Source organism: Macrotis lagotis, chromosome 8 (genome assembly GCF_037893015.1).
Source record: "Macrotis lagotis isolate mMagLag1 chromosome 8, bilby.v1.9.chrom.fasta, whole genome shotgun sequence".
Lineage (NCBI taxonomy): Eukaryota > Metazoa > Chordata > Mammalia > Peramelemorphia > Peramelidae > Macrotis > Macrotis lagotis.
In genome coordinates, this window is record NC_133665.1 from 53,895,818 (window position 1) to 53,921,023 (window position 25,206).

The window sequence follows — 25,206 nt, forward strand, 5'->3', positions numbered from 1 at the left end:
CTGGACTGCAAAGTTTCAGTTAATAGAGAGAGCAAGAAAGAAGCATCTATTTACACTTCGATTCCCAAAACAATTTGATTATGGTTAACAAGTCAAATGAAAGCATAAAATCCCCAGAGGTCACTTCATTCAACTCCTTCCTGAAACTGGAATCCTCTCTACAAAACCCTTAGTAAATGATGATTCAATTCCCTACTTCCAAAGATAACTCGTTTTGCTTTTTAGATAATGCTAATTATTAAGAAGATTATCCTTGCATAGAACTGAAATCCACCCTCTGGTGACATCTATTCATTGTTCAGGGTTCTTCCTTCTGGGACCAAGTAGAATAAATCTTGTCCCTCTTACTCAGTATAATGTTTAAGTGTTCTCTTCTCCCAGATAAACCTTCCCCAAGTCCATTAGCCATTATGGATCCATGACATCTTTTTAAGACCTTTCACCTTTCTTGTCTTCCTCCGCTAGACAAGCTCTGGCTTGGCAATATCCTTCTGAAAATGTGGCACCCAGGATCAACCACAGTGGAGTTGTTACTTCCAAATATAGCAAAATGAGTGTTCTGCTTTTTAAACTTCTGTCTAGGTTGTGACCACTAATAAATAAAAACACCTTGAATTTCTACTTGTATCTTTGGATTTCACAGGGGTTTGCTGTGAAATGTTTAATAAATAGCTCTATGTAAAAAAAAGATAAGCACAACACACTTTTAAATTTAATTTGCCTTATTAACATTTTCTCTATTACTTTCTTAAGCTCAATCAACAAAATAATAAATCAAGTCCTGATTTAAAACCTTTGCTGATATGAAGTGTAAATGCTCTTATTGAAAATTTAACAATCAGCTTTTGTGAACTAGTTGGAGCTGTTTCCAGGATACCCCAGCTTATATTTCTTGCCAAGAAGAATATTCAGTAAAAACATCATGTATCAATGCCCCTGCTAAAGGAAAAGACCTTTCTTTAATGGATAGTTAGCTTTGAGAATGAAAGTATAAATAGAAACACAATTGATGAATTTGCTCATTTTTCATCCATCCTGAGGACATTAGCAGGTAACACTAATTTATTTGTCTCTTTTGAACAGAAGCCACTCTCTGTGCCTCGGTGCAGAGGTGAGTATCTGATTATTTGAGGGAGTTCTGATTAGAAAATATAATCTTCCCCTCCAAGTTGTATACATTAGACCTGGTGTATTCCCTACTACCATCGTCTTACTGGGTTGGGTCAGAGGGAGAAAGGGTAATATTTTACGTGGTGATGGGGTGATGGATCTGACTGAACCCATTTTTACTTATTGCAGCATCAATAAGGATCAACTCAAGGCAGCTTCCAGTGGGGACCATTTCACCTGTCAGGTGACATTGGCCCAGTATGCCTGCATCCCAGTGAGAACTCAACCTTTGCCTTTATGATGGAAAAAAGCTTCATTATGAATAATAAATTTCAATATTTCTTTCCTTTCTTCCTTCTAGCCTTTCTCTAGAAGTTTTCTGACCATAACCTAGGCTTGACCAATAACTTATTATGTGACCTTTTCCTCTCTGGACCTTAGGTTCCTCATCTCCTAAATAAAGGGATCAATGATTCCCCCTTGGAGCTGGCTAGGAGGCACAGTGGATAGAGCACTGGCCCTGGAGTCAGGAGTACCTGAGTTCAAATCCGACCTCAGACACTTAATAATTACCTAGCTGTGTGGCTTTGGGCAAGTCACTTAACTCTATTGCCTTGCAAAAACTTTAAAAAAAATGAATTCCCCTTCATTTCAAATATATATATATATATATATGTATATATATGTAGGAATATATATGCATATGTGTGTGTGTGTGTGTGTGTGTGTATGTGTGTGTGTATGTATGTATGTAGGAACACTGAGGCCCAAAGAAGGAAGTGGCTTGCCAATTCTTACAAGACCTGAGTTCAGGCCACAGTCTTTGGGATCAGAAAGACCTATGTGAACATTAAAAGTTAGCAGTGTACTTTGTAAGTGAAGATGACTTTTGAAGTCCCACCCTATCCAACCTCCAATTCCACAACAATAAGCAAAGGGCAAAAAGATATACCAGTGTCTCTAGCAGTAGGAATGAGCTGTACTGAGCCATTTATACTTGTCTATGATTGATGGGGTGGAGTCATAGCTAGAGAGCAGGATTAGAAGTCATTCTCGGGCTGGAATTATATCCATCTAGTCTAGAGCCAGAGATCAAAATGGGACCAGCTTTAGGGTTCACTCTGAGGTTCCAATGGAACAAGAATATCAAGGTAAGGGGTCTCTTTCTCTCAGAGGTCATGGCTGCAGGTCTTGAAGGAAGATTTTCTGACATTCCTATATCCTTGCCTTGTGGTCAGTGGCCCACCCAGTGCCCAGGACTCTGCATACTCCATCCTGTTTTTCTCCAAAATTGACCTCCCTGTTCTTGAGACTGTACTGGAGAGGTTTTCTCAGCAGGTAGGTGGCACTGGTGGCCCCAGCTCCTGATGGACAACAAAGGTCAGCTTTGGTGGTGGGAGACCCAGTGTTACAGATAGGCCCCATCAATGGCCATAGGTCCTCTGGGAAAACACCTGACTCCCTCATCTTCCCATCCTATTTTTGCCTCTGACCTCATGTTATTAGCATGGGAGGAAACAGCTCTATCTAAATCCCTCCCCACCAAGAGGCATGGTGTAGATCTCACAATCTTTCAAGAATAGTACCTTGTCCCACAACCTTTAAGGTTGGTTTCCAGGCCTGTGGATCACATATGTACATCCTGGACCTTGGATAGCAGGATAGAAATGTGCTACCTAGATATGGTCAAATTGCTCAGTAACCATTTGTTGCTAGACTGATTAATTCTTCCTTTGTGACCAGGACATTCTCCTGGGAGTCAGGACTCTAGAGTTTGAGAGTAAGCTCTGTTCCTACCTAACTTTATGGTCTTTGGAAAAAGTTACTTCTTTCTGGACCTCTCTTTCCTCATCTTTAAATTGGAAATCACACCATTGTCTTGCCAAACTTTCAGGGTTGCTTTGATGCTTAAATAGGGATTTGAAAATACTTTGTAAATCATCCTAATGGGAAGTGACATCATTATTGCTATTTTTTCTCTCTCTTGGAGTAGTTCTCTCCAGTGGAGTTCTCAGATCAGTGGGCAGGGGTATTGTTTAATGGCCTCTGGCGGAGGCTGGGGTCAGCATTCCAGGTCAGGGAAACCCAGGTTACTCGGTCCCAGTGGCTGTCCTGGCTCCAGCCTTTCCTCCTGCATCCTGAAGCCTTCCACTGCTTGGCTGCCCAGAATACCTCCTGCCAGACTTTCCACAACCTGTAAGTGACCTCCAGCTGAAGGGGTCAGAGTCTTGCTTTAGTCTATAGACGTTCTGCTTGAGAATGCTGCTCCTAGCTTAGGCAGAACTAGAAGTGGTAACAATTACAGGGAGGAAAATGATAGCTTCATAGGAGGAAAGCCCACCTAGCAATAATTATTGTCCAATTGTGGGACTGATAAGTCCAAGGAGTGGGATGAGCTTCTAGTCACTGGGTATGTTCAAAGAAGCTAAAGAAGGGATTCCTATACTATGTCAGAGTTTGAATGGCCTCTGAGGTCCCTTTCAGCACTTAGAGACCACCACTCATTTTGGCCTGCTCTTCTCTGCAGCATCTCGGCCCTGAATGACATGTACTCAAGCCTGGATGTGGAGAAGCAGAGGAAGATTTTCAAAGGCATGGAGGCCTTCCTCCTGCAAGAGGGTAGGCCAACATTTCCTTAAGTCTGAAAGTACCTGGGAAAACCCATCTGGGGCAGGACTGGAATTCTATAGTCCCAAAGACAGAATTCAGAAATTATGTACTCTTTTAAAGTATGTGGCCCACCCTCTGTGGGGCTCATTTTTCCTCCCCTATAAAATAAAGAGATTGGTTAACATGACCTTTGAACTCTGAAGTTTAAACTATATCCCAGGTCCTTTCCTTTATTATATATGGCATAATGAAAGAGTACAAGACTAGAGGTCAGGGGACCCGGGAGCAGCTAGATGGCTCAGTGTGAAGAGCACTAGGCCTGGAGTCAGGAAGATCTGAACTCAAATCTAGTCTCAGATACTTGCTAGCTGTGTGACTCTAGGTAAGTCCCTTAACTTCTGTTTGTCTTTATCCACTGGAAAAAGAAATATCAAACCACATCAGTATCCTTGCCAAGAAAATTCCAAATGGGGTCATAAAGAGTCAGATATGGCTGAACAATTGAATAACAAAATTCTCACGGGGACCTTGGAAAACTTATTGACTCTCAGTTTCTTTACTTATAAAATGGGGCTATTAATACAGTCAAAACTGATGTCTACCAGAGGGAACAGATAGTTAGCAGGTCAAGTTCTTATGTTTATTTTTATATTTTAAATACAATCCCTTTCCTGTTGTTGTTATAGCCTTCTGGTTCTTTGTGGACATTTGTAAACTATATGTTTGCATATTGTGTATTGGGATTTCCTGGGCACTCGACTTCACAAAATTTTGAATATGACAATGCTGTTGATCAGAATAGGAGACCTTAAACAAAAGGTTAACTTTGAGCCTAGAGAAGTAAACAGAAGCATAATAAATGACTATAGATTGTTTTCCCTTTCTTTGGCCATTAACTGGCTATCAATCTGCCTTTACCAAAGTAAAATTAAGAAGCATGTTAAAATCTGCCATCTTTCATATAATAATAATTAACATTAATAGCTCATATTTATATAACACTCTATAATTTCCAATGTATTTCCCATATTGTAAATCACTTTACAAATAAGGAGGTCAAAATTACTTGCCCAAGTTCACATAACTAGTGTCAGAGCTGGAGCTTGTACTCAGGTCTCCTGACTTCAAGTTCAGATTTCTTTTGACTAGCCCTATCTACTTCATCCCTGTATATGCCACTATCCCCCTCTGCTTTATTTCCATTATATATTGAGCACAGTAGAGATAGCACATATTGAAACCCCCTTCACCCAGGCCTCTTTTGACCAAAGGCAATATGTATCTGGGAGCAGAGCTGGGGTGTGATGTGGTAGGGAGGAAGGGAAAGGGCATGGACACCTGATACCCAGGCCTTCACTATCCCCTTTTGTTGTCAGACTCTGGGTCCCACTGCCAGGATGTGACTGTGCCAGGCCTAAACTCATCATCCTGGTTGGCCAATTACCTGGGCTTCTTCCTGGAACATGCCACTGAGGAGGAACTCAAGAGATTGGTGGATGAACCCAAGGTAGATGGAGGGGATTCTGGCTGTCACTAGAGTGTCCCCAGGTGAGTCTGTGGGTCATAAAATGACTCTTCTATCTATTTATTACAAAGGCCATTCTTCCTACCCTGGATTCCAGGACTTAGGACCGTGCCTGGTACATGGTAAATACTTAATAAAAGCTTGTCGACTGACCGACTATTCAGTGAAACCAGCTCCTGATGACTAGGAGCTCTCCAAGAGTATGACCCATATCTTCTCCTTCATCTGTTTTTCTTCATGCATTGTTACTCTTCTCACAGTTCATTCTCCTCTCTCAGCTAAAGATATTAGCAAGAGATCCTGCCACCCTCCACCTGGTCAGTCAGCTCCACCTGATGCCAGACCTAGCCATCTTTTACACAGCCCTACTTACCTCCCCACCTAGTCTCAACCTCTCCAGGTAAGATGACTCTCACTTGTTTCTCTATTAGTGTCTTCATACCCTGGGCATTCTGGTATATGATAAATTGAGAGGAGGACCACAATAAGTGATAGGAAGGAGCTCTGTGGGCCTTGAATCTCTGTTCTTGATGCCAAACTCCCAAGGAGAAGGCCTAATGTAGAATCCTGCATGACCTCAGAAAAATCCCTACTCCTTCTCTAGTCTTTTTTTTTTTTTTGCAAGGCAGTGGGGTTAAGTGGCTTGCTCAAGGCCACACAGCTAGGTAATTATGAAGTGTCTGAGGCCGGATTTGAACTCAGGTACTTTTGACTCCAGGGCTGGTGCTTTATCCACTGAGCCACCTAGTTGCCCCTCCTTCTCTAGTCTTAAGGCAAGACCTTCCCCCAAAATATCTCAGAGAACTGAGGGTATTTATTCTTTCTGAGCCAAGGAATGTTCATATGTCTTCTCTCTTCCTTTCAAATTCACCTCAAGTACATCATATTCTGCATGAAGCCTTTTCTGTCCCCTCTCCCCAGGACTCTTCTTCCCAAGCTATCCTATATTTAACTATTTTGTATATATTTGTATTAATTTATTTCATATTTATGTTTAATATATATTTTATATGTATTTGTTGTCTCTCCCATTATCATGTAACTCATTGAGAGTAGGAATTTTTTCATTCTTTGTACTGGCATCCCCAGCACCTGGCACAGTGCTATAAGTAGACTCTTAAAAATATTTGTTTACCTGACTGGTTGATTTTCTCTCCAGTATCCCAGACACCCTCATCTGTCACCTCAGTCCAGAAGCCTTGAGCAACATAGAGATTGAAGATGCCCTGACTCTGGCCCAGAGATTCAACGAGGTTTGCTTTGACCCAACTCCACAGCTTGATGGAAACCATTTGGTTCCTCAACCACCATCTTGGGAAGCCATACAGGTGGGGCATGCTCTGTGGATTGGGTTTTCCTTAGGTAACCAGTTAGGAGGGGAATTTTCCCATTTCTCCCTATTCTTGACCACTAGCAGATGAGGTAATATCAATAAAAAATTTGGCAAACTTTAAAGTTCTATATAAATGTCAATTATTGCTGGCCATGATGGTGATAATGACATTATCACCTTCAGACTCAAATTCAAAGAGGAGCTTAATGGAGGAACTTAATTCCATTATCTTCTTAATTAACATATAAACCAACTCTGCCCTTCATCTTATTGTTTGGTGGCTTTTGGGTGTTTACCTGTCCCAGGTGTGTCTGTGTTGAGAATGCCAAGGTTCAGTACTGTGCTTTGGTCAAGACTTTTCTCTCCCACAGGTGGCAACTGGACTGCTGAGGAACCTTGGGAACTTTTCAGAGGCCATACTGCACAGATTGGGTCAAACAGCTGTAGGGTTGTCAGTGTCACAGACTGAAGAGCAGATCAGTGGCCAAGACCTGGTGGCTGCTCTGCCCACCTTGGCCCAGGTGAGGGGCTGGAGCCCTGCTCAGGCTCGTGCCATCACCCACAAGCTCTTGGAGTCTGGCTATAAGGTAAATGGGATGAAGGTACAAATGGAATTAAAAAAATCAAGGCAGGTAGCACAGGTCCTGCTGTGATGATGTTTATGTCTATCTCTCCCTATGTAGGTCTTGGATGCCCAGAGTCTAGCAGCCCTGGGAAGCCTGGTGAGTGGCCTCAGTAGTGCTTGGCTCCAGAGCCTGACTCCAGACATAGTCTTAGAAGCTGTAAAGGAACCAGAATTTGCTCAGCATCTTGCCCACATCCCAGACATTCTGAAAACTGCATTTGTGGAACAGGTGAAGCCCAGTCCTGACTAATATAGGGGCTGTTACTTCTACATCTACTTAAAACTAAGAATGCCTATCATGAGGAACATGGAATAGAAAATCAAGATTATTAGAACTGGCAGGAAATATAGAGAATATCTAGGCCATCTCTTTCATTTGACAGAAAAAGAAAATGAGGCCCTGAAGACATTAGTGAAGATGTAAAAATGTTTATATCTTTGCCCAAACTATGGTGACAGAGTCAGAAATAGAACTCAGGTGTCCAGGGGTGGGGATCTCTCACCTTAAGGCCCCAGGTTCATCATCCCAATCTCTGTCGGCCTCCTTCCTCCCTATGCTCTTCATCAGCTGGCCTTGGCTGTTCTGAGTCCCAATGCCCTAGTGCAGGCTGTGCCAGTCACACTCACTGATGCCATCCCCAATGCAATGCTGGCCTTCAGTCCTGATGACCAGCCCAGATTCAATTACCTCAACAGCCGAAGATGGTCTCAAGTACAGGTGATCCATCTGGACCTCACTTACCTTTATCCCCTCCCTGTGGACCTGCTGACTCTTTAAAATTGGCTCATAGGGAATGATCTGGGGTCCAGGAGCCCCCTCTACTGCATTTCTCCTATGGTGATTTGGGTTCTCTAAAGGAATCAGGAGGGGGGTCAGTACAAAATATCTTCTGAGGACACTGGTGGAATTATCTCACTTTCTTTAAAGGAAACCCTTTTTAGCAACCCCTTACTTTCATCCCCTATATTCCAATGAGACATTTCCCCAACCCTATGAATTCTATCCAATCCCCAGAAACACTGACTACATCCTAAGAATTTGGCCAGTTTGTCAGAGGTTGCCCAACACTGTGAATTGAATCCCACCTTTGGAAAAGGGAAGACATTTATCAAGATGATAGAGTCCCAGCTTGGGGTGGGAGTGGGGGTGAGGAGAAGGTGGTGCACTTGGTGTTTTGCTGTAAGAAACTTTTCCTATTTCCCCCCCCCAGGCAGCCATGTTTTTTGATGAAGTGGTAAAGAACGTCTCTGACTTCAATAGGTAGGTTCCCTAGTCTCTCTAGGTCCTGGCCATGGCCATGGAAGGTTTGGGTAGGTGCATATTAATTGGTGTTCTGCTCAAAAATGGAGGCTATTGATGTCAGATGGATGAGGGGAACACTCCTGTGGTGGATGTTGCTATTATAAGGTCTACTACTCTGATGATATTGCTCTCTTGTTCCTTGTCTCCTACAGATTCATTTCCAACTTGGCTTCTGACAATTCTCTCCCCTAATTCAAACCCTCAGAATCCCCTCTTCCCCAACTTATGCTTCACCTCCTCCAGGAACTTGGTCATCCCAACCCATACTGAACTCAGATCAAACCAAATCCCATTTATCTATTGCCCACTATGTACAAGGGAGGCACCACAGTATAGTGGATAGAAAGCCAGCCTTAGAGTCTGGAGGACTGTGGGTTCAAATTATATCTCTGACTGATGCTAGCTATGCACCTCTTAACTCCAGTTCCAGGCTAGATTTAGAAGGTGCAGATGAATTGAGAAATGGTGTTTCTTGACTGAAGTTTCATATACAGATGACATCACAAGTTTAGACCACAAAAAAGATTCAAGGCTCTTCATTGGGCAAAGATGGATAAGACACACACACACACACACACACAACAGACACATGCACACACACACACACACACACACACACACCCTACATTTTACTACATTCTTCTCCATGTCATCCTCTCTCTTTTCTGTGTATATATTTCATCACTTTTGCCAATGTGTGAGTTGCTTTCAACAGTCCTGACCTTAGATTTCTTCCTTCTCCACCTCTTCCTTGCCCATCAGCTCCTCAGAGGCAAAGTCACAAAAAAAAATGAAGAAAACAATAAAATTGAAGTAGGCATCCTGAATTTGCAGTCTATTGATGTCACTTTGAATCCTTGCTCTGCTATGACACTACTTATGAGACCTTGGCCAAGTACCTCTGGTCCTCAGTTTCTTATTTATTTAGTTAATTAGTTTTTAATGTAAGGCAATGGGGTTAAGTGACTTGCCCAAGATCACACAGCTGGGTAATTATTAAATGTCTGAGGCTGGATTTGAACTCAGATCTTCCTGACTCCAGGGCTGGCACTCTATCTACTATGCCACCTAGCTGTCCTGGGCCTCAGTTTCTTCACTGAAACATAGCATTTATGTCAGAGGGCTGAAGTGAAAATCAAATGAGATTTCATATGTATGTATGCATAACATGAATATACATGCAATATATATTTATTTATGTTTGACCATACATGTGAATATTCACATGCATGCATATAGAATCCTTTTTAAGCCTTAAAGTTCTATATAAATGGTAGCTATAAAACGAGAGGGCTTGGACTGGATGATCTCTAAAGTCCTTTCCAGCTCCCAGTCTCCCTATCCTGTTCTGTCTCCTTTTCACTCACCTGCACCTCCCAGACTTTGAGCTCCCCTAGATCGAGGTTCCAAGCCTCCTGGGATCTCCTGTCCCCTTGACTCTCCTCTTGCTCCACATTTCTAATGCCACAATGAACATGCAGTAGAGTCAGGTTGAGTTGAGACCCCAAATCACAATGAAAGGCTTTCTCCCCTGGACCCTCAGGTACATACAGAAGCCTACTATTGCAAGAGTCATTGTGTAGTCAATCTAGTCTTTTTATAGCTTCTAACCATAGCCAAAATTTAGAACTGGAATAGAAATCACTTAGAACAATCTGTTCATTTTACAAAGAGAGAAACTGAGGCCCAAGAAAGTTGAATAACTTGGTCAAGTTCATGCAGTAGTGTCAAAGACAAGATTTGAACCCAGGTCCCCTGATACCCAAGACCAAAGTATTCTTTCCACTGCACAAGGAGGCCTCCCTGTACTACTTGGAAATTTAAAAAAAAAGAACATGATCAATGAGGAAATTTATTTTCCTGACTGCATATTTGTTAGAAGGAATTTATTTTTATTTTTTTCAAAGTGTTGGGCAATAGGAAGGAGAAAAAATAGATTTCTGTTAATTAAAAAATTAAACTTTAATATAAAAAAATTTCTAATTGGTAATTAGTTTTGAGATATTATATCAGAAGCTTAATAGGAGTGTCTGTTGCTTGTGATACCCCTAGGTTCTGTCTGGGACCAGGCCCAACTCAGACTGATTCAGTCTCTTCTTTCTTCCCAGCCTCTCCCCTTTTATTTTACATGGTTTCACATGTACATCAGCCTCTAGCTTGAATGTGGAACAAGTTCGACACCTGGCCAATGTTATGGAAAGGAAGAATGTCACCTTAGGGGCAGAGCAGGTCAGTGGGTCTTGTTCATCTGTCTGTCTGTCTGGAGGTGGGGATGGGGATGGTGGATGGCTGGGAAAAACCTGCTGACCAAAGGGACCACCTTTCTCAGTAGGTCTGAAACCAGGCAGAACTGGGAAGTGGATAAGATTGCTCTTAGACTTTCTTTGTTGCATCTCTCTTCCCAAAACTGCTAAACAGGCTAAGGCAATATCATTCTTGTCTTTTCACAAGCCCTTGAGCTAATCATAATAATAATAATAATAATAATAATAATAATAGTTAACATAAAGAACTTTATATTTTTCAAAGTGTCTTACAAATATTATTCCCATTTTATCTTCACAACTCTGGAAGATTGGTACAATTAATACCCTCATTTTATAGAGTTAGAAACAGAGATACGGAGAGCTTAAGTAATTTTTCCAAGGTCACATAGGTAGTAAACAGCTAAGGGAGAATTTGAACTCAAGACTTTCTGATTCCAAGGCCAACACTGTCCACTTGTGTCACCTGGTTGTCTTTGATTTTCTTATAAGAGAAATAAATTCAAGTCACAGTGCTGGCTTAAATAACTCACATTCTGTGGATACAGCATTGTATCTAGACTTGAAAAGTCCTGAGTTCAAAAATCTGATCCCAGATACTTAAACTTTTCTTTGCCTCAGTTTCCTCATCTGTAAAATGGGAGATAAGAAAAGCCTCTAACTCCCAGGGCAATCAAGAGGATAAAAGGAGATAATGTTTGTAAAGCACTTTGCAGTCCTTTAAGCATTATATTTTTTGTTCTTGAGTTGTTTCAGTCATGTTTGACTCTTCCTGATTCCATTGGTGTTTTCTAGAATGATTTTGCATTTTCTTCTCCAGTTAATTTTACAAATAGGGAAACTGAGAAAAATAAGGTTAAGTGGCTTGGCCAAGGTCACAGAACTTATGTCTGAGTTTAGATTTAACTAAAAAAGATTAGTCTTCCTGACTCCAGGTTGTTATTTTTGTTGTTATTTGACCCTGGACAAGTCATTTAACTTGTTGAAGCCCTAGATTCTAGGCCAACAGTGTCAAATATTGCCAAAACAATATTCTTTAGTGCTGTCTGAACCAGAATAAATTGTGATTGGGAAATAATTAACCAAACAAGTAAAAATACATTAGAACATAGATAATGTTAATATGTAGTTTTCTAAGTCAATATGTGGCTTCAATGACTCTAATATATCATTTAGTGTCCTAACCCTTTCTATCTGTATTTGACACCACTGCCCAAAACTACTTTCTGAGTCTAAGTTACTATTAATATTATTATCATTATTAAAAAATAATATATGGGGCAGCTAGGTGGTGCAGTGGATAGAACACCAACCCTGGAGTCAGGAGGACCTGAGTTCAAATCCGGTTTCAGACACTTACTAATTACCTAACTGTGTGACCTTGGGCAAGCTACTTAACCGCTGCAAAAAAAACTAAAAAAAAAAAATATGAACTAATGACATGTGAACTAAACCCTTCAATGCCTTAACCTTATCGAGTAAAACTCTATTGGAAGATTTCAGGACAGTGAAGGAGATACTGGTCCCCCTCAGGTGACTCACAGGGAGAAACAATCTCATAGCTCAGGTAGAAACTTTGTTCTCTTTGCAGTTGAGTTGTTTGGCCAAGAAAGTCACTGAAAATGGCATTCCTGAGGACCTCCTGGACAACTACCCTAGGGAGATGTTACTGTTTCTAAGGTGAGTTCTCAGTGAGATGATCCTTCCCCAACCTTTATCCTTATCATCCTAATCCAGGAGTCTATGGGAGCAGGGTGATGATGATGATGATGATGATGATGATGATGATAAAAATGAGAACAGCTAACATTTATGGAGCATTTAAGGTTTGAAATGCTTTTTACATATAGGGAATCCCCAAAATCTTAGTGACATTTTAAGTTGTAGGGATGCCCTATATATTATTTCATTTGCTATTGAACTTCCTTCTTGACTCTCTAGTTTTGTGTCCTTGGGCAAGTAACTATGATCCTGTGTCATCTTTTTCTGTTTCATAGCTCTAGAACCATGCTGATACTATGTTTGCATATGAATGATTGAACTACAGAGTACTGGGCTTGAAATCAGGACGACCTGAGTTCAAATGTGACCTCAGATACTTCCTTGCTTAGTGACCTGGGCAAGTCACTTAACTCTGTTAGTCTCAGTTTCTTCATCTGTAAAATGAGCTGGAGAAGGAAATGGCAAATCATTTCATTATCTTTGCCAAGAAAATCCCAAATGGGGTTATAGAGAGTCAGACACGACTGAACACAACAATGAAACTTCTTGACTCTATCTAAACTCAGTGCTCTAATCACTAGGTTATCTAGCTGTCTATAGTATGATCCTCTGATCTAATCTATCCAAGAGTGAGGGACCTGCACTATCATTTCTTGAGTGAGTCCTACCATGTCTCCTGCCACCATAGTGGCTGCCATGAGTACTTAGTTTCTCAGATAGACTCATAGAATCTCAAAGCTGAGAATGGCCTTGGAATCTCTTTGTCTCATTTTACATTTGGAGAAACTGAGAATGAAAGAAAGGAAGTCATTTGTGCCATATAGCACCACAATTTAGTGATAGTGTCAAGATTTGAACTCTAGACTTCCTGGCTTCCCAATCAAGTGAATTCAACAAGCTTTTACATATGAAGCACTTACTAGATGCAAGATATGGTGCTAAGTGCTAAAAATAAAGACAAAAATATAAAAAAGGGCACTGCCTTCTAGGAACTTAAATTCTGCGGTTTCTGCCATAACATGCACCCTGAGAGAGTGAGGACACAGCATTAGAGATGGGTGCCAGGTCTCAAAAGTCCAAATTACCTGACCAGAATTAATTTCCTCCCCTAGAAAGTGCAGTGATTGGATTCATGATTTCTAAGATCCCTTTCTAAGGGGTCTTATACTTTCTAAGATCTTATGAATCTGCCACATTGCCATATGGTTCCCCCTCATAATGAGTGAGTCCTATTTAGCCCCCCCCCCCCACATCCAATGTTCTATAGATAATACTGTTCAATCATGGCCATGGATGATTCCTACCAACACAAAGGAAAGAGGGATTTTCTCTTTGCCTTGGAAGTTCATGTTTTCTCTGGTGGTTATCATTTGTGACCTGGCCACTCAATAAGAATGATATGGACAAGTTAAGAATGTGATTAGAAGACAGCCAGTATATTGAGATGAGGGACTATGATATCTAAATATTTGATAGGAAAGAAATAGAATGTTTTAAATGGAAGAAGACTTAGGGGAAAATACAGTAGTTCTGCCTTCTGTCTTCTACCATATTAAGCAGGCTTATTTTATGGAATTTGAAGCTGAGATTGAGGAGCAAAAAGTACCCTTGGACCAATGGAATTATAAAGAAGCAGATTTGGGCTCAAGAAAAATTTTCTAACATTAGATTGTAAGTCACTTGAGGCAAGGACTGTCTTTTACCTCTTTTGGTAACCCTAGCTCTTATCACAGTACCTGAGGCTTAAATAGACTCTTAAATTTTTTTTTTTTATTTAAGGCAATGGGGTTAAGAGTGACTTGCCCAAGGTCACACAGCCAGGCAATTATTAAGTGCCTGAGGCCAACTTTGAACTCAGATCCTCCTGACTCTAAGGCTGGTGCTCTATCCACTGTGCCACCTAGCTGCCCTGCAGAAAAGGCTTATGTCACGAACTGAACAGGAATCAGCTGTCCCCCTTAATAGACTCAATAAATTGTTATGCAATTGATTAAGCTGCCCTACAATGAAATGAAATAAATTATTAAGTGATTGATTAAGCTGCTCAACAATGAAATGTTTTTGAAAGATCATAAACTTTGCTTCCATGGAAGTATTTGAGAAGAAATTGGAGGACCAATATACCTATCATGAGCATTATAGAGAGGAATCAAGCACATCATGAAAAATTAGCTTAGATATCCAGGGAGATTCCTTCCAGTTTTGAACATCTATGATTCTGTAAAATATTCTTGGAGAGTTGATGTGAGACTATGCCATTGGTTCCTTTTCCAGCCCTTCTGCCTATACAAGGACTGGAGACTGCAAAAAATTTTTCATTCGGGTGGGAGAAGCCAACTTGAATGTCCTCCAGAAAGATTCGCCCATGAGAACAAGATTGTTATCGGAGGCCCTGACTTGTTTGGTAGGACTTGGGATGGGGAAAAGAAGGCGAGTTTGGCAGGGATGGAAGGAAGGCCAGGGAAGGTTGGCATGAGACCTGAGCCACTTATTGACCAGGATCAGCTCTACACCTTATTGCCACTGGCAGACTAGGTCCCTGAGGTTACTGTAGACTTTGAGTCCATAGGATGCAGGCTCTGAAGATGGATAGGAATGAAAAAGGATGCCTAAACCAAAGCCCCAAACAATTCCTATTGGCCTTTTGATGGAGAAAGAACCCTACACTTGGAATTCCTGCTCTCCTAATTGCTGATGTATGACCTTAGGCAAATTCCCTCAGTTTTCTGTGCCTTGGTTTCTCATTCAGTAAAGACAATAGACTAATACTCATTTTATCTATTCCTAACAATTGTTATGAGAAAAGCACTATAGAAATGTGAGCTATGCTTCTCTCTTCTGTTCTTCAGAGAGAGGGAGGAAAGAAAGATTCAGCCTCAATGAAGAATTTTTAAAAAGGGGACTGAAGGAGGGACCCCAGGAATTCAAAATTCTGATTTTCCATAATGTGTCGTGCATAGCAATTCTGCTGTTTTCCATCCATGCAACCTTCGACAAGTCATACTAAACATTTTTGAACCTTATTTTCCTGATCTACAAGATGAAGGAGTTAGATTAGGTGATTTCTAAGGTTACTGAAAATATATAATAGAACCAGAGAGGTAGATGCTATAATAATCCCCATTTTACAGATGGGGGAAACTGAGTTTCAGAGAGCTTAAATGACCTTATTTGCCTATGGCCACATGTCTAGGAAGTATCTGAGGTTGGATTTGGGTACTCCTGATCCAAGTCCAGTACTTTATCTACTATTTCTTCCCACTGAACATGAACAACAACAATAAAATGGAAGTGAATGGAAGTCACAAAAGATTGAGAAAAATCAAATTGTGTTCCAAAGCCATGTCTATGAAAACTGGATTAATATTAAAATTAATTCTGTAACTTCATCTCTGTGTAATTCTAATAATACCCACCCTTCTTCCCTCCATCATCCACCCACCCAACACAGGTCTGCTCCCTACAATCAGAACCTCTCTTAATAAACACACTGTCCATTTCTATCCCATTTCACAGTTTATGAATCAATGTCCTGTAGGCAAAAATTTATCAGGGCCATTTTACTGAGAAGAGCATTAAGGTTTGGTGATGGGAAATGAATCACATAGGTAGTGAGAGACAGATTAAATTTAGACTTTCTGTGTCCCAACACCTCATTATCTATTTAATAGTTACTGGTGCAATCTCAAAGTCTCAAAAATTTTAGATTGGCCATGCCCTCCATAGAATAGAGCTGGAACTAATGGTAGGCAAAGTGGGCATCCTCTAGGATGCTCACGAAGGAGTGTGACCAATGACATTTCTTATAATTTTAATGTGAGAAAACTCTTTTCTGAGTGACTTTCAAATAATTACTTGATGATGAACCAAGTTGAATTATGATATAGAAAAAGCCCAAAGTGTTAGCTGATGTTAATTAAAGGTTTAATTTTCAAGACCCTCAGGGCCTTGTCTGGTCTCTCTTTTAGAGGGATAAGTGTTTGCCCAGGGATGGGGAAGAAATGGCTAGGAAACTGTCCCCAGCTGTCAAGAACCTGGGTGGTAGAGCCATGATAAGGTAGAAGGGACCCTGGTTGGGTATGCTCTGGCAAGGGGTCCTTGCTTGCAAGTATTCAACCAAACTGAGAAGGGTTTTGCTGTCACAGGGCATTTCAGATACACGGGTCAGTGAAGAGGACATTCAGATCTTGGGCCAGTTGGCCTGTGACCTGACTGGACACTACATAAACAACTCTGCAGAGGTGCTATTGCCTTGGTTGGAACAGTGTGGTGGCCCCTTTAGCCCTGACCAGAAAGAGGCCGCCAACCTGGCCCTACGTTCTGATGATTCTCCATATGGGTAAGGCACCTCCCTTACAGTCTATGGAAGAGTCTCTGTATGTACATATGATACTCACACTGGAACATGAATGTGAAAATATATACTAATGAGCATGTATGCATATGCATGACCTTGCTTCCATTTTCTGGTTTTTGTTTTGAGACTAAGGGAAAGGGAGTTGGGCCTGGGCTAGGTCCCACTTCAATCTCAATTGGGTCAGTTTTTTCCATTTGACCATCTTTTGACTTTTACCTGTCCATCTGTGCAGTCCCCCCTCCAGATGGTCGGCATCTACTCTGAGTGCTCTTCGGGGGCTGCTGCCAGTTTTTGACAGGGACATCATCCAAAGCATACCCAAGGTGAGCCCCTTACAAAGAAGAAATAAAAAAAGGATAACCTTGATTGCAGAATATGAGGGTGATGGAGGGAGGATGGATGGGTGAGGGAAACCAAGATCCAGATATATAAGAAGGCAATGTCAGTCTATGAACGTTGGAGCAAGAGCCATGGACACATTTGATGGCATGAAAATAATGCCTAAAATTCTCCCATTAGAGTTTTGTGCCTTTGGTTAAAGTCCCTGAGGTCTCTGAGAACAGTCATCCGTCCTTCTTTCAATCTGACTTCTCAGTGTGAAATAAAATCTAAGATCATTTCCTATTGAAGATGGAAAGGGTTCAGATAAAGCCTCCTTGTAAGGACAAAAAACAAACCTTGTTGAATTCCCCACCCTCTATTCTTGTCTCTCCCCCCCCCCACCACCATCTTGTACTATAGTTCTTTTCCTAATCCTCCCTTTCCTCTACTCCCATCCTCCAAAAAAAAAACCAAAACCCTGACCTTTAAACAGATAACCCGAAGGGGACTATCTCCCCCTAATCAAGGGCTTTTGCATTTTATTAGAACCCCAGAGGCTGAGAATGCTTACTCCAAAGGAATAGAGCTTTAATATAGGAATTTAAGGTGATGAGGGGGATAGTTTAGAGAATGGGAGAGCTGAGAAATCCTCACATCACACCTGATAAATGGATAAGGTATGCCCTAGCTTAGTGACTCACCCTGAATTCCACAGTGAGTCAGGGCAGACTTAAACCTTGCCAGAGCTGTGCACCAATCTTTGCTACCACTCAGAAATTACCCCTTCCTCTCAGGATGTTGTGACTTCTTGGTTAAAACGTGCCCTCCCAGACCCCTCCTGGTCTCGACAGAATCTGAGAACCTTCATCCAAAATCTCCAGCCTTCCCGATATCGGCGGGCTACTGGTGAGTAGCTGGGGAATCAGCCCACAAAAGTGATCACATCATTGTGATTGGGGTCCAGCTATCAAAAACTTTCCAACATGGAATCCTGGCCTGCCAACCTGGGGATGGAGCGAAGGACAAGTTTAGTAGTTACTCGCAAAGCTGGGGAGGAGAAACATTTCTGGAAGTGGTCAAGGCAAGTAAGAAGATGAGCAGGGACAGGAGGAAAAAAGTCAATCGGGTATAAGGGAGGAAGTTTTCTTGACTGGTATCTTCTTTCTGACTTGCATTTGAGTCAAGAAGGAAAGAAAGTTGGAGGGGAGAAGAGGGAGAGAGAACTGGGGAAAGAATAAAATAAGAGAGATTAAGGGGAGAGGAAAAGAGGGGGAGAAGAGTGGGAGAGAAAACTGGGGAAAGAATAAAATAAGTGATTAAGAGAAAGGAATGGAAAAGAGGAAAGGGAGAAAGGAGAAAGAAAGAAATAGAAATGGATGAGAGATAAGGGAGAAGATGGAGGAAGGGAAAGAAGATATAGGAAAAAGGAATGGGAGGGCGGCTAGGTGGCAAAGTGGATAAAGTACTGGCCCTGGAGTCAGGAGTACCTGGGTTCAAATCCAGTCTCAGACACTTAATAATTACCTAGCTGTGTGGCCTTGGGCAAGCCACTTAACCCCGTTTGCCTTACCCCCCCCCAAAAAAAGGAATGGGAAACCCTGTTTTCTGCCAAGTCTCTTGCCAATAACCGGCTCACTTGACCTTTGCTTCACCCCCCCCCCCCCCCCCCCCCCTCCACAGGAAAGAGAGAGCAAAACCAGAGAAAACGAGATGAGAGAAAAGGAAATGCTGGGGAAAGGAAAGGAATTAGAAGGGCAAGGATGCAGCAGTTTTTAATTTGTGCAGAATGAGGGGAAGAGGATGAGAACCTAATGCCAATTAATGTGTGCCCTCAGCTCAGTGCCCAAAAGAGGAAATCACAGACATCAATGATGAACTGGTATTTTACTCAGAGAGCACACTGCTGGAGTGTCTGAATTCATCACTGCTGGCAGCCAACCTGGACAAACTAAAGACCCTCCCCTTTACCTATGAGCAGGAAAAGATCTTCAAGGCCAAACTGGATAAAGTAATGTGAACCTCAGAGTCCCCCACCCTCAAATGTATATCATCATCATCCCTCAACTCCAAACCCCTCCATTTCCATAATCTTATCATGGAAAGAGGGTCAGTCTTGGCATTCCCAGCAGGTTTGAATTCTGCCTGTGACTAACTTGTACTTTCTATGGGTCTTAGTTTTCTCATCTGTAAAATAGAGGATAATAACTGCCCTACTTACCTCCCTGGGCCTTGGTGAGGAATGAATGAGATGATGGATGTCAAATAATTTTGAAAATGCTATCAATGTCAGCTATTGTTATCTTCCTAGAAGATCTGGGAGATATCATTCTCATTTTACAGATGAGGAAAATGAAGGCCAGAAGCAGTCTGTCCCAAAGTCACACAGAAAGTTAATGGAGGTGCTGGGCTGACAACCCAAATCTCCCTGTTCTTTCCACTGAACTATACCACTTCCTTTTTGTCATTAGACTTATTTTCTTACCTGTTTTTATAAACCTCTATTTAGGAGGTTGGTACAGAGTAGGCCAGACTGCCTGGGGACTCAGGTTGATCCCTCTTCTAGAAAGGGCCCAGTGGCAAGAGCACTCTTACCTGCCAATTGTCTCCTGCTAATTCTCCATATTACCCTCAAGTTGAAGAAAACCTGCTAAGTGGGAAGGACCCTAGGCTGGTAATTAGTCCTACCTCTGCTTTCTAGAGACCCTGAATAAATCCCTTCACATCTCTGGGCCTCAGTTTCTTCCTTTATAAAAGTGGAGATTAGACTAGTGGTTTTCCAAAGTCCCTCTTGGCTCTGCACTTATCACTCCATTTGGTTGGGTTATCAGAGGGCAGCGCTTCTCAGGGAGATCCCTTAAAGTTGTGAGGCCACTGTTTTTGCTTCCAGAGTAGCCAGCCATTGGTGGGTGGTCAAGGCCATTGGTGGGTCACCTATAGCTCATGCTTGCTTCCCCCAGCTAGCCCTCCTCAGTCACCCTACTGTGCCCAGAGAATACAATACAACTCATTTCATTTTTTTATTATCTTCCATTTGGGAATTATCTTGAGGCAGATTATCCATCTTAATCCGCTCTCTTCTCTGCTGGCACAGTAAACTAAATTGATTGGAATTAATCTCAGCAGAAGAAATACTCAGAGCTCTCTTATATTCTTCCTCCCTTTCCAGCTGTTCCCAAATGGGTACCCTGAGTTCGTGATCAGTAACCTGGGGAGCCTCTTTAAACTCTTTACTCCTGAAGAAATCGGGAAATGGAATGTGACCTCTGGGGAGACTCTGAATGCCCTGCTCATGGCCGACTCTAACAATGATAATTTGGTGATCTCTTGGCCCTCTAAAATATATTTTAAGACTTGATGGGAATTCTGGGGCCCTAAAGGGAGGTTAGTGAGTTATCTAAGGTGGGAAGGTATTTTCCTTTAATTATAGCCAGCAGAATGAAGTAATAAAGGCCCCAAAATATACATTGTTCCTTCTCTCCAAAAGAAAAAAAAGAAATGGAAAAAAAAGTTTCATATAGATGTGACTGGAGTTGTAGATTAGTGAATGAAAGGCTTTATATCCATGATCTTACATGATCGGCATGACGTCTCTGGAAAGGAGGAAGGTCCCAAGGTTATTAAGTAAGAACATGGGTGGGGGAAGAGATTTGCAAGTTTTTATAATGCATTATTGGTGAGGCTGGTCCTAAGGTCTCCCCTCTTTAGATCAGATATGCCTGTAAGGTGTTTCTGTTGTTTTCTCAGCCATGTTTTTCCCAATGCCCAGACCTGAAGTCCTTAGTCAACAGCATAGATTCAATGGGAGGCCAGACTAGATGACCTCAAAGTTCCTTTGTATCTCCTAGAATTCTGGACTCTTCATTTCATAGATTCTGTGAGTCTGAGCTTCTGTTATTATAGGATATGGCAGTGATTAATCGCTACATCCAGGGAGGGAGCCCCCTCAACGTCATCGCCCTGAACGCCATTGGTTCCAAATACTTCTGCCGCCTGACTGAAAAGCAGCTCAGTTCCATAGAGCCATCTGCCCTCAGGTGACCATAGGGCTAGGAGTCAGGATCCCTGCTCAGGTTCTCTGGGTGGTGGTAGGGTTTCCAGAGAACTCAGAGTATGATGTAGAGAACACATATTAATTGCCTCTTTTTGTATTCCTAGCACTTAGCACAGAGATGCAAATTGTTGTAGTTGTACAGTCATTTCAGTTGTGTCCAACTCTTTATGACCTCATCTTAGGTTTTTCCTGACAGAGATTTAGACTAGTTTGTCATTTTCTTCTCCAGTTCATTTTACAAATGAAGAAACTGAGGCAAAGTGATAACTTGCTCAGGGTGCCTCAGTAAGTACCTAAGGTTGGATTTGAAAGGGGAAGACAAAAACCACCTTAACAAAACCTAATTATAGGGCAGCTAGGTGGCACAGTGGATAGAGAGCCAGGCCTGGAGTCAGGAAGATTCATCTTCCTTAGTTCAAATCTGGTCTCAAATATTTATTAGTTGTGTGACTCTGGGCAAGTCATCTTACCTATTTGCTCATTTTCCTCATCTGTAAAATGAACTGGAGAAGGAAATGGCAAACTACTCTAGCATCTTTGCCAAGAAAACCTCAAGCAGGGTCATGAAGTGTCAGGCACAACTGAAACAACTGCATAACGATGACATATTTCAAAGTCCAACCCAGGTAACTTTGGGATAATCTGTCAGTCTTTAGATCAGATAAATCAGATAAATAAATTGGTACATTAAGTCAGACAATTGAAAGACTAAAGAAATGATCTTTCCTTTGATACTAGTGGAGAATTCCTAGAAGAAATTAAATTTAGAATTTATTATGTTTATAATTTTATATGTATGTCTATGTGTGTGTGTGTGTGTGTGTGTGTGTGTGTTTTATTTGGGGAACATTAAGGTAGTCGAGTTCCTGAATCATACAATACATGGAGGGGAGTAAGATTTAAGAAGACTAGAAAGGTAGGAAGGGTTCAGGTTATGAAGGCTTTAAAAGTCAGAGGTCTTATATTTGAATCTGGAAGCAATAGGGTACCACTGAATTTTATTGAATAGGTACAATATTACTTGTACCTTAGAAAGCTGAGTAAGATGGATTAAGGTGGGGAGAGATTTATGGCAGAAAAATCAACTAACATGCTATTGCATTAGTCTAGATATGGAGTGATGATGGCTGTACCTGAGTGATGACAGTGTCAGAGGAGAGAGATGGGGCAAACCTATGAGATATGTTTGCTAAGGTAGATGAGATAATCTAGAATAGGAGGAATGAAGAGTTGAGGATGACCCCTAGGTTCTAAACCTGGGAGGCTGGGAGGATGAGGGTACCTTGTTGTTTTTGCTATTGTTTGTAGTGGTCCTACCCTTGGCAGTAATGAAGAAATTAGGAAAAGGGGTTTTGGAAAAGATAGTAAGTTTAGTTTAATTTTGGTCAAGATGAATTTAAGATAACTACAAGACATGAGATGTCCAATGAGCAGTTGAAAACTAAAACTCTAGAAGTCAGGAGAGGTTAGGATTAGATAAATAGATCTAAGAATGCTGAGAGAGCCGCAGAGGGGGAGCCATGACAAATCTGAGGAAGGATGAAAAGAAAAGATTTGGAAAACCCACTGTTAGTGGGATAGTGAATCAATTATACAGATATAAATTGATTATCTTGCCCCAGATGAGATCATGCAACATATAGTTTTATGTTAAAAAAGAAAAGATAAAAGTGAAGAATAAGCTAAGAGGTGAATGAATATCAAGATGATTCCTGAGACATTTCCAGGGTCAGGGAAAGCAAAGGTTAGATGTCAAGAAACAAGGCCATTTTTGTTTAAGGTGCCTGGTGCCACAGACCCTGTAAGATTAAAAAAAAAAACCCATCATAGCTGAAGGGAACATTAGAAGTCATTTTGTCTATCCCCACCTCATTTCACAGATGGAGAAACTGAGGTTCAGGGAGGGGAAAATATTTATCCAAATCAGACTGTGAGACAATATCAGAACTAGGTCTAGAATACAGGACTGTTGACTCTTAGACTAGGGCCCTCCCTCCTATAGCACACTATGACATAGTATTCTATAACCCTCTGTAACTTGCTTTAGGTAGACTCTTAATTTTCTCCAAATTGTGTCAAAACCTTTTGAAATAATTCTGTGTCAGCTCTGGGTATGGAGGGAATGACTACATGACTTTTGTAGATATTTGGTAGAGATAGCAGGGAAGGGAAAAAATTCAAGGAAGGAAATATACATATATATATATATATATATATAAATATACGTGTGTGTGTGTGTGTGTGTGTGTGTGTGTGTGTGTGTATGTGTGTGTGTTATCCATCTATGTATCTAACTATATCTTAAGACAGGACCTTTCTGCTGGATTGGGTTGAGGTGGGAGAAGTCAGTTAATGTTGATCTTTTAACCCTTTTCATTTCCCTTTCTCTGTTCCTAGAATGGCCAACCCCTTGAACCCATCTGCTTGCTCCCAGTCCCAAAAGAATATCCTCTATCCAAAGGCCAAGGCAGCCTTCCAAGAGATAAAATTCCCAGAATACTACAAGCTAATCCAACCTTATCTAGGTAAGGCAAGAATGGGATATGTGATAGGTACAGGGAGACAGGAAGAAGAGAACAGGATGAGAGGGGAAGAATTTGTTGAGGGGGGAAGAGAGGGATGGAGAAGAATCACATGTTCAATCAAAAAGGACACTAGACTTGCATTCAAAAGACTGACAAATTCTGGCTTTGCCACATACTATCTCTATGACTTTGGGCAGGTCACAAACTCTCTGAGCTCCTCTGAGTTTTATCCTCTATAAAATGAAGGGGTTGGACTAAAATGATCTGTCCAGCTCTAAATCCATGTCCCTATGATCCTGTAATCTTTATCTTCAATAGTGAAGACATATTGTGGGTAATAGAAATTTAAATTATTCTTGTTGGTCTCAGAGGATAGCCCAAAAGCCAATGGAGGAAGGCCATAGAGAGATTAAATATTAGCTTGATATGAGGAACGTCCCAACAATTAATTTGAGAGGCAATGTGGTACTTTGAAAAGAAACTAGACATGGAGTCAAAGGATATGGTTTTGAATCCTAGCTCTGACATTTGCTAGCAGTGTAACCTCTCTCACCTCTGAAACTTAATATCTACATAATCTTGGGTAACTTCTCTAAAGGGTTGAATTAGATGACTTATAAACCCCCCCTTTTAGGTCTATATGTGAACGGTTTCTCCCTTGAAAAGTAAAATTGGTTACCTTAAGACAGGGTGGGAAACTTTTTTTCTGCCAAGGATTATTTGGATATTTGTAGCATCATTAGTAGTTTATATATGATCAAACATTTGATAAATTCACCCCTTAAAAGCTCCTAGATTTATTGAATTTCAAGTCTCTACCCCCCACACACAAAATTGCCTTGGGAATAGCCAGACCAATATGACCTGCTGGCAGGATGTCTTCTCCCCTGCCTTAACAAGTAGTGAGTTCCCCATCTTTGCAGGATTTCAAACAAAAACTGGTTGATAACTTGTTAGAATTGTTGTAAGGGGATTCGAGGAAAGGAATAAAGAGAAGGGGGAGGAGTGGATTGGGTCTGGCCTGGTTTTCCCATAGAATAATGCCTCCATTTGATTCTGCTTTCAAATCCAGGCAGACACTGGATGAACCAGGAGTGAACTCAGCATTTCTGAACCCCCATAACCTCTCAGAACTGCCCTTAAATTTCAACTTTCCTTGTCCCACCATAGAGTTGAGTGAGTCAGGAGTCAAAAAAAATCATGGAACATGAAATATGGAAGGGATCTTGGAATTCTAGTCTAACCACTTCATTTGACAAAAGAAAAAAACTGAGGTTTGGAAAAAGAAAACAAGTCATCATTAATCACACAGTGGGTGAATGACAGAGCTAGGACCAGACTTCAGTTCTCCTGAATCATCATTTAATGCTTTTTCACACCAGACTGCCCTTTCATGTTCTTTCTACCACTGCTTCACTACTAATTTACTGTATGATCTTGAACAAATTGCTTCCTTTTCA

General features: G+C 41.3%; 1 protein-coding gene across 7 annotated transcripts in view; it reads left to right on the forward strand.

Annotated features, from left to right (window-relative positions):
- Positions 1 to 25,206, forward strand: part of MSLN (mesothelin) — a 34,738-nt gene that overhangs the window by 8,528 nt on the left and 1,004 nt on the right. For 4 of the 7 annotated variants that reach the window (XM_074197103.1, XM_074197104.1, XM_074197106.1 and 1 more), the window contains 22 exons: positions 1,084 to 1,111; positions 1,300 to 1,384; positions 2,284 to 2,448; positions 3,104 to 3,306; positions 3,638 to 3,729; positions 5,097 to 5,227; positions 5,524 to 5,645; positions 6,405 to 6,573; positions 6,950 to 7,165; positions 7,262 to 7,432; positions 7,772 to 7,921; positions 8,415 to 8,464; positions 10,615 to 10,735; positions 12,362 to 12,450; positions 14,767 to 14,896; positions 16,638 to 16,831; positions 17,082 to 17,172; positions 17,965 to 18,076; positions 19,006 to 19,178; positions 20,337 to 20,486; positions 21,071 to 21,204; positions 23,619 to 23,746. In XM_074197103.1, coding sequence (XP_074053204.1) covers positions 1,084 to 1,111; positions 1,300 to 1,384; positions 2,284 to 2,448; positions 3,104 to 3,306; positions 3,638 to 3,729; positions 5,097 to 5,227; positions 5,524 to 5,645; positions 6,405 to 6,573; positions 6,950 to 7,165; positions 7,262 to 7,432; positions 7,772 to 7,921; positions 8,415 to 8,464; positions 10,615 to 10,735; positions 12,362 to 12,450; positions 14,767 to 14,896; positions 16,638 to 16,831; positions 17,082 to 17,172; positions 17,965 to 18,076; positions 19,006 to 19,178; positions 20,337 to 20,486; positions 21,071 to 21,204; positions 23,619 to 23,746 — 2,904 coding nt within the window. Of the gene's footprint in view, positions 1 to 1,083; positions 1,112 to 1,299; positions 1,385 to 2,283; positions 2,449 to 3,103; positions 3,307 to 3,637; positions 3,730 to 5,096; positions 5,228 to 5,523; positions 5,646 to 6,404; positions 6,574 to 6,949; positions 7,166 to 7,261; positions 7,433 to 7,771; positions 7,922 to 8,414; positions 8,465 to 10,614; positions 10,736 to 12,361; positions 12,451 to 14,766; positions 14,897 to 16,637; positions 16,832 to 17,081; positions 17,173 to 17,964; positions 18,077 to 19,005; positions 19,179 to 20,336; positions 20,552 to 21,070; positions 21,205 to 23,618; positions 23,747 to 25,206 lie in introns of those variants that run through there. The other 3 variants (XR_012470812.1, XM_074197107.1, XM_074197108.1) reach the window with 3 other exon arrangements.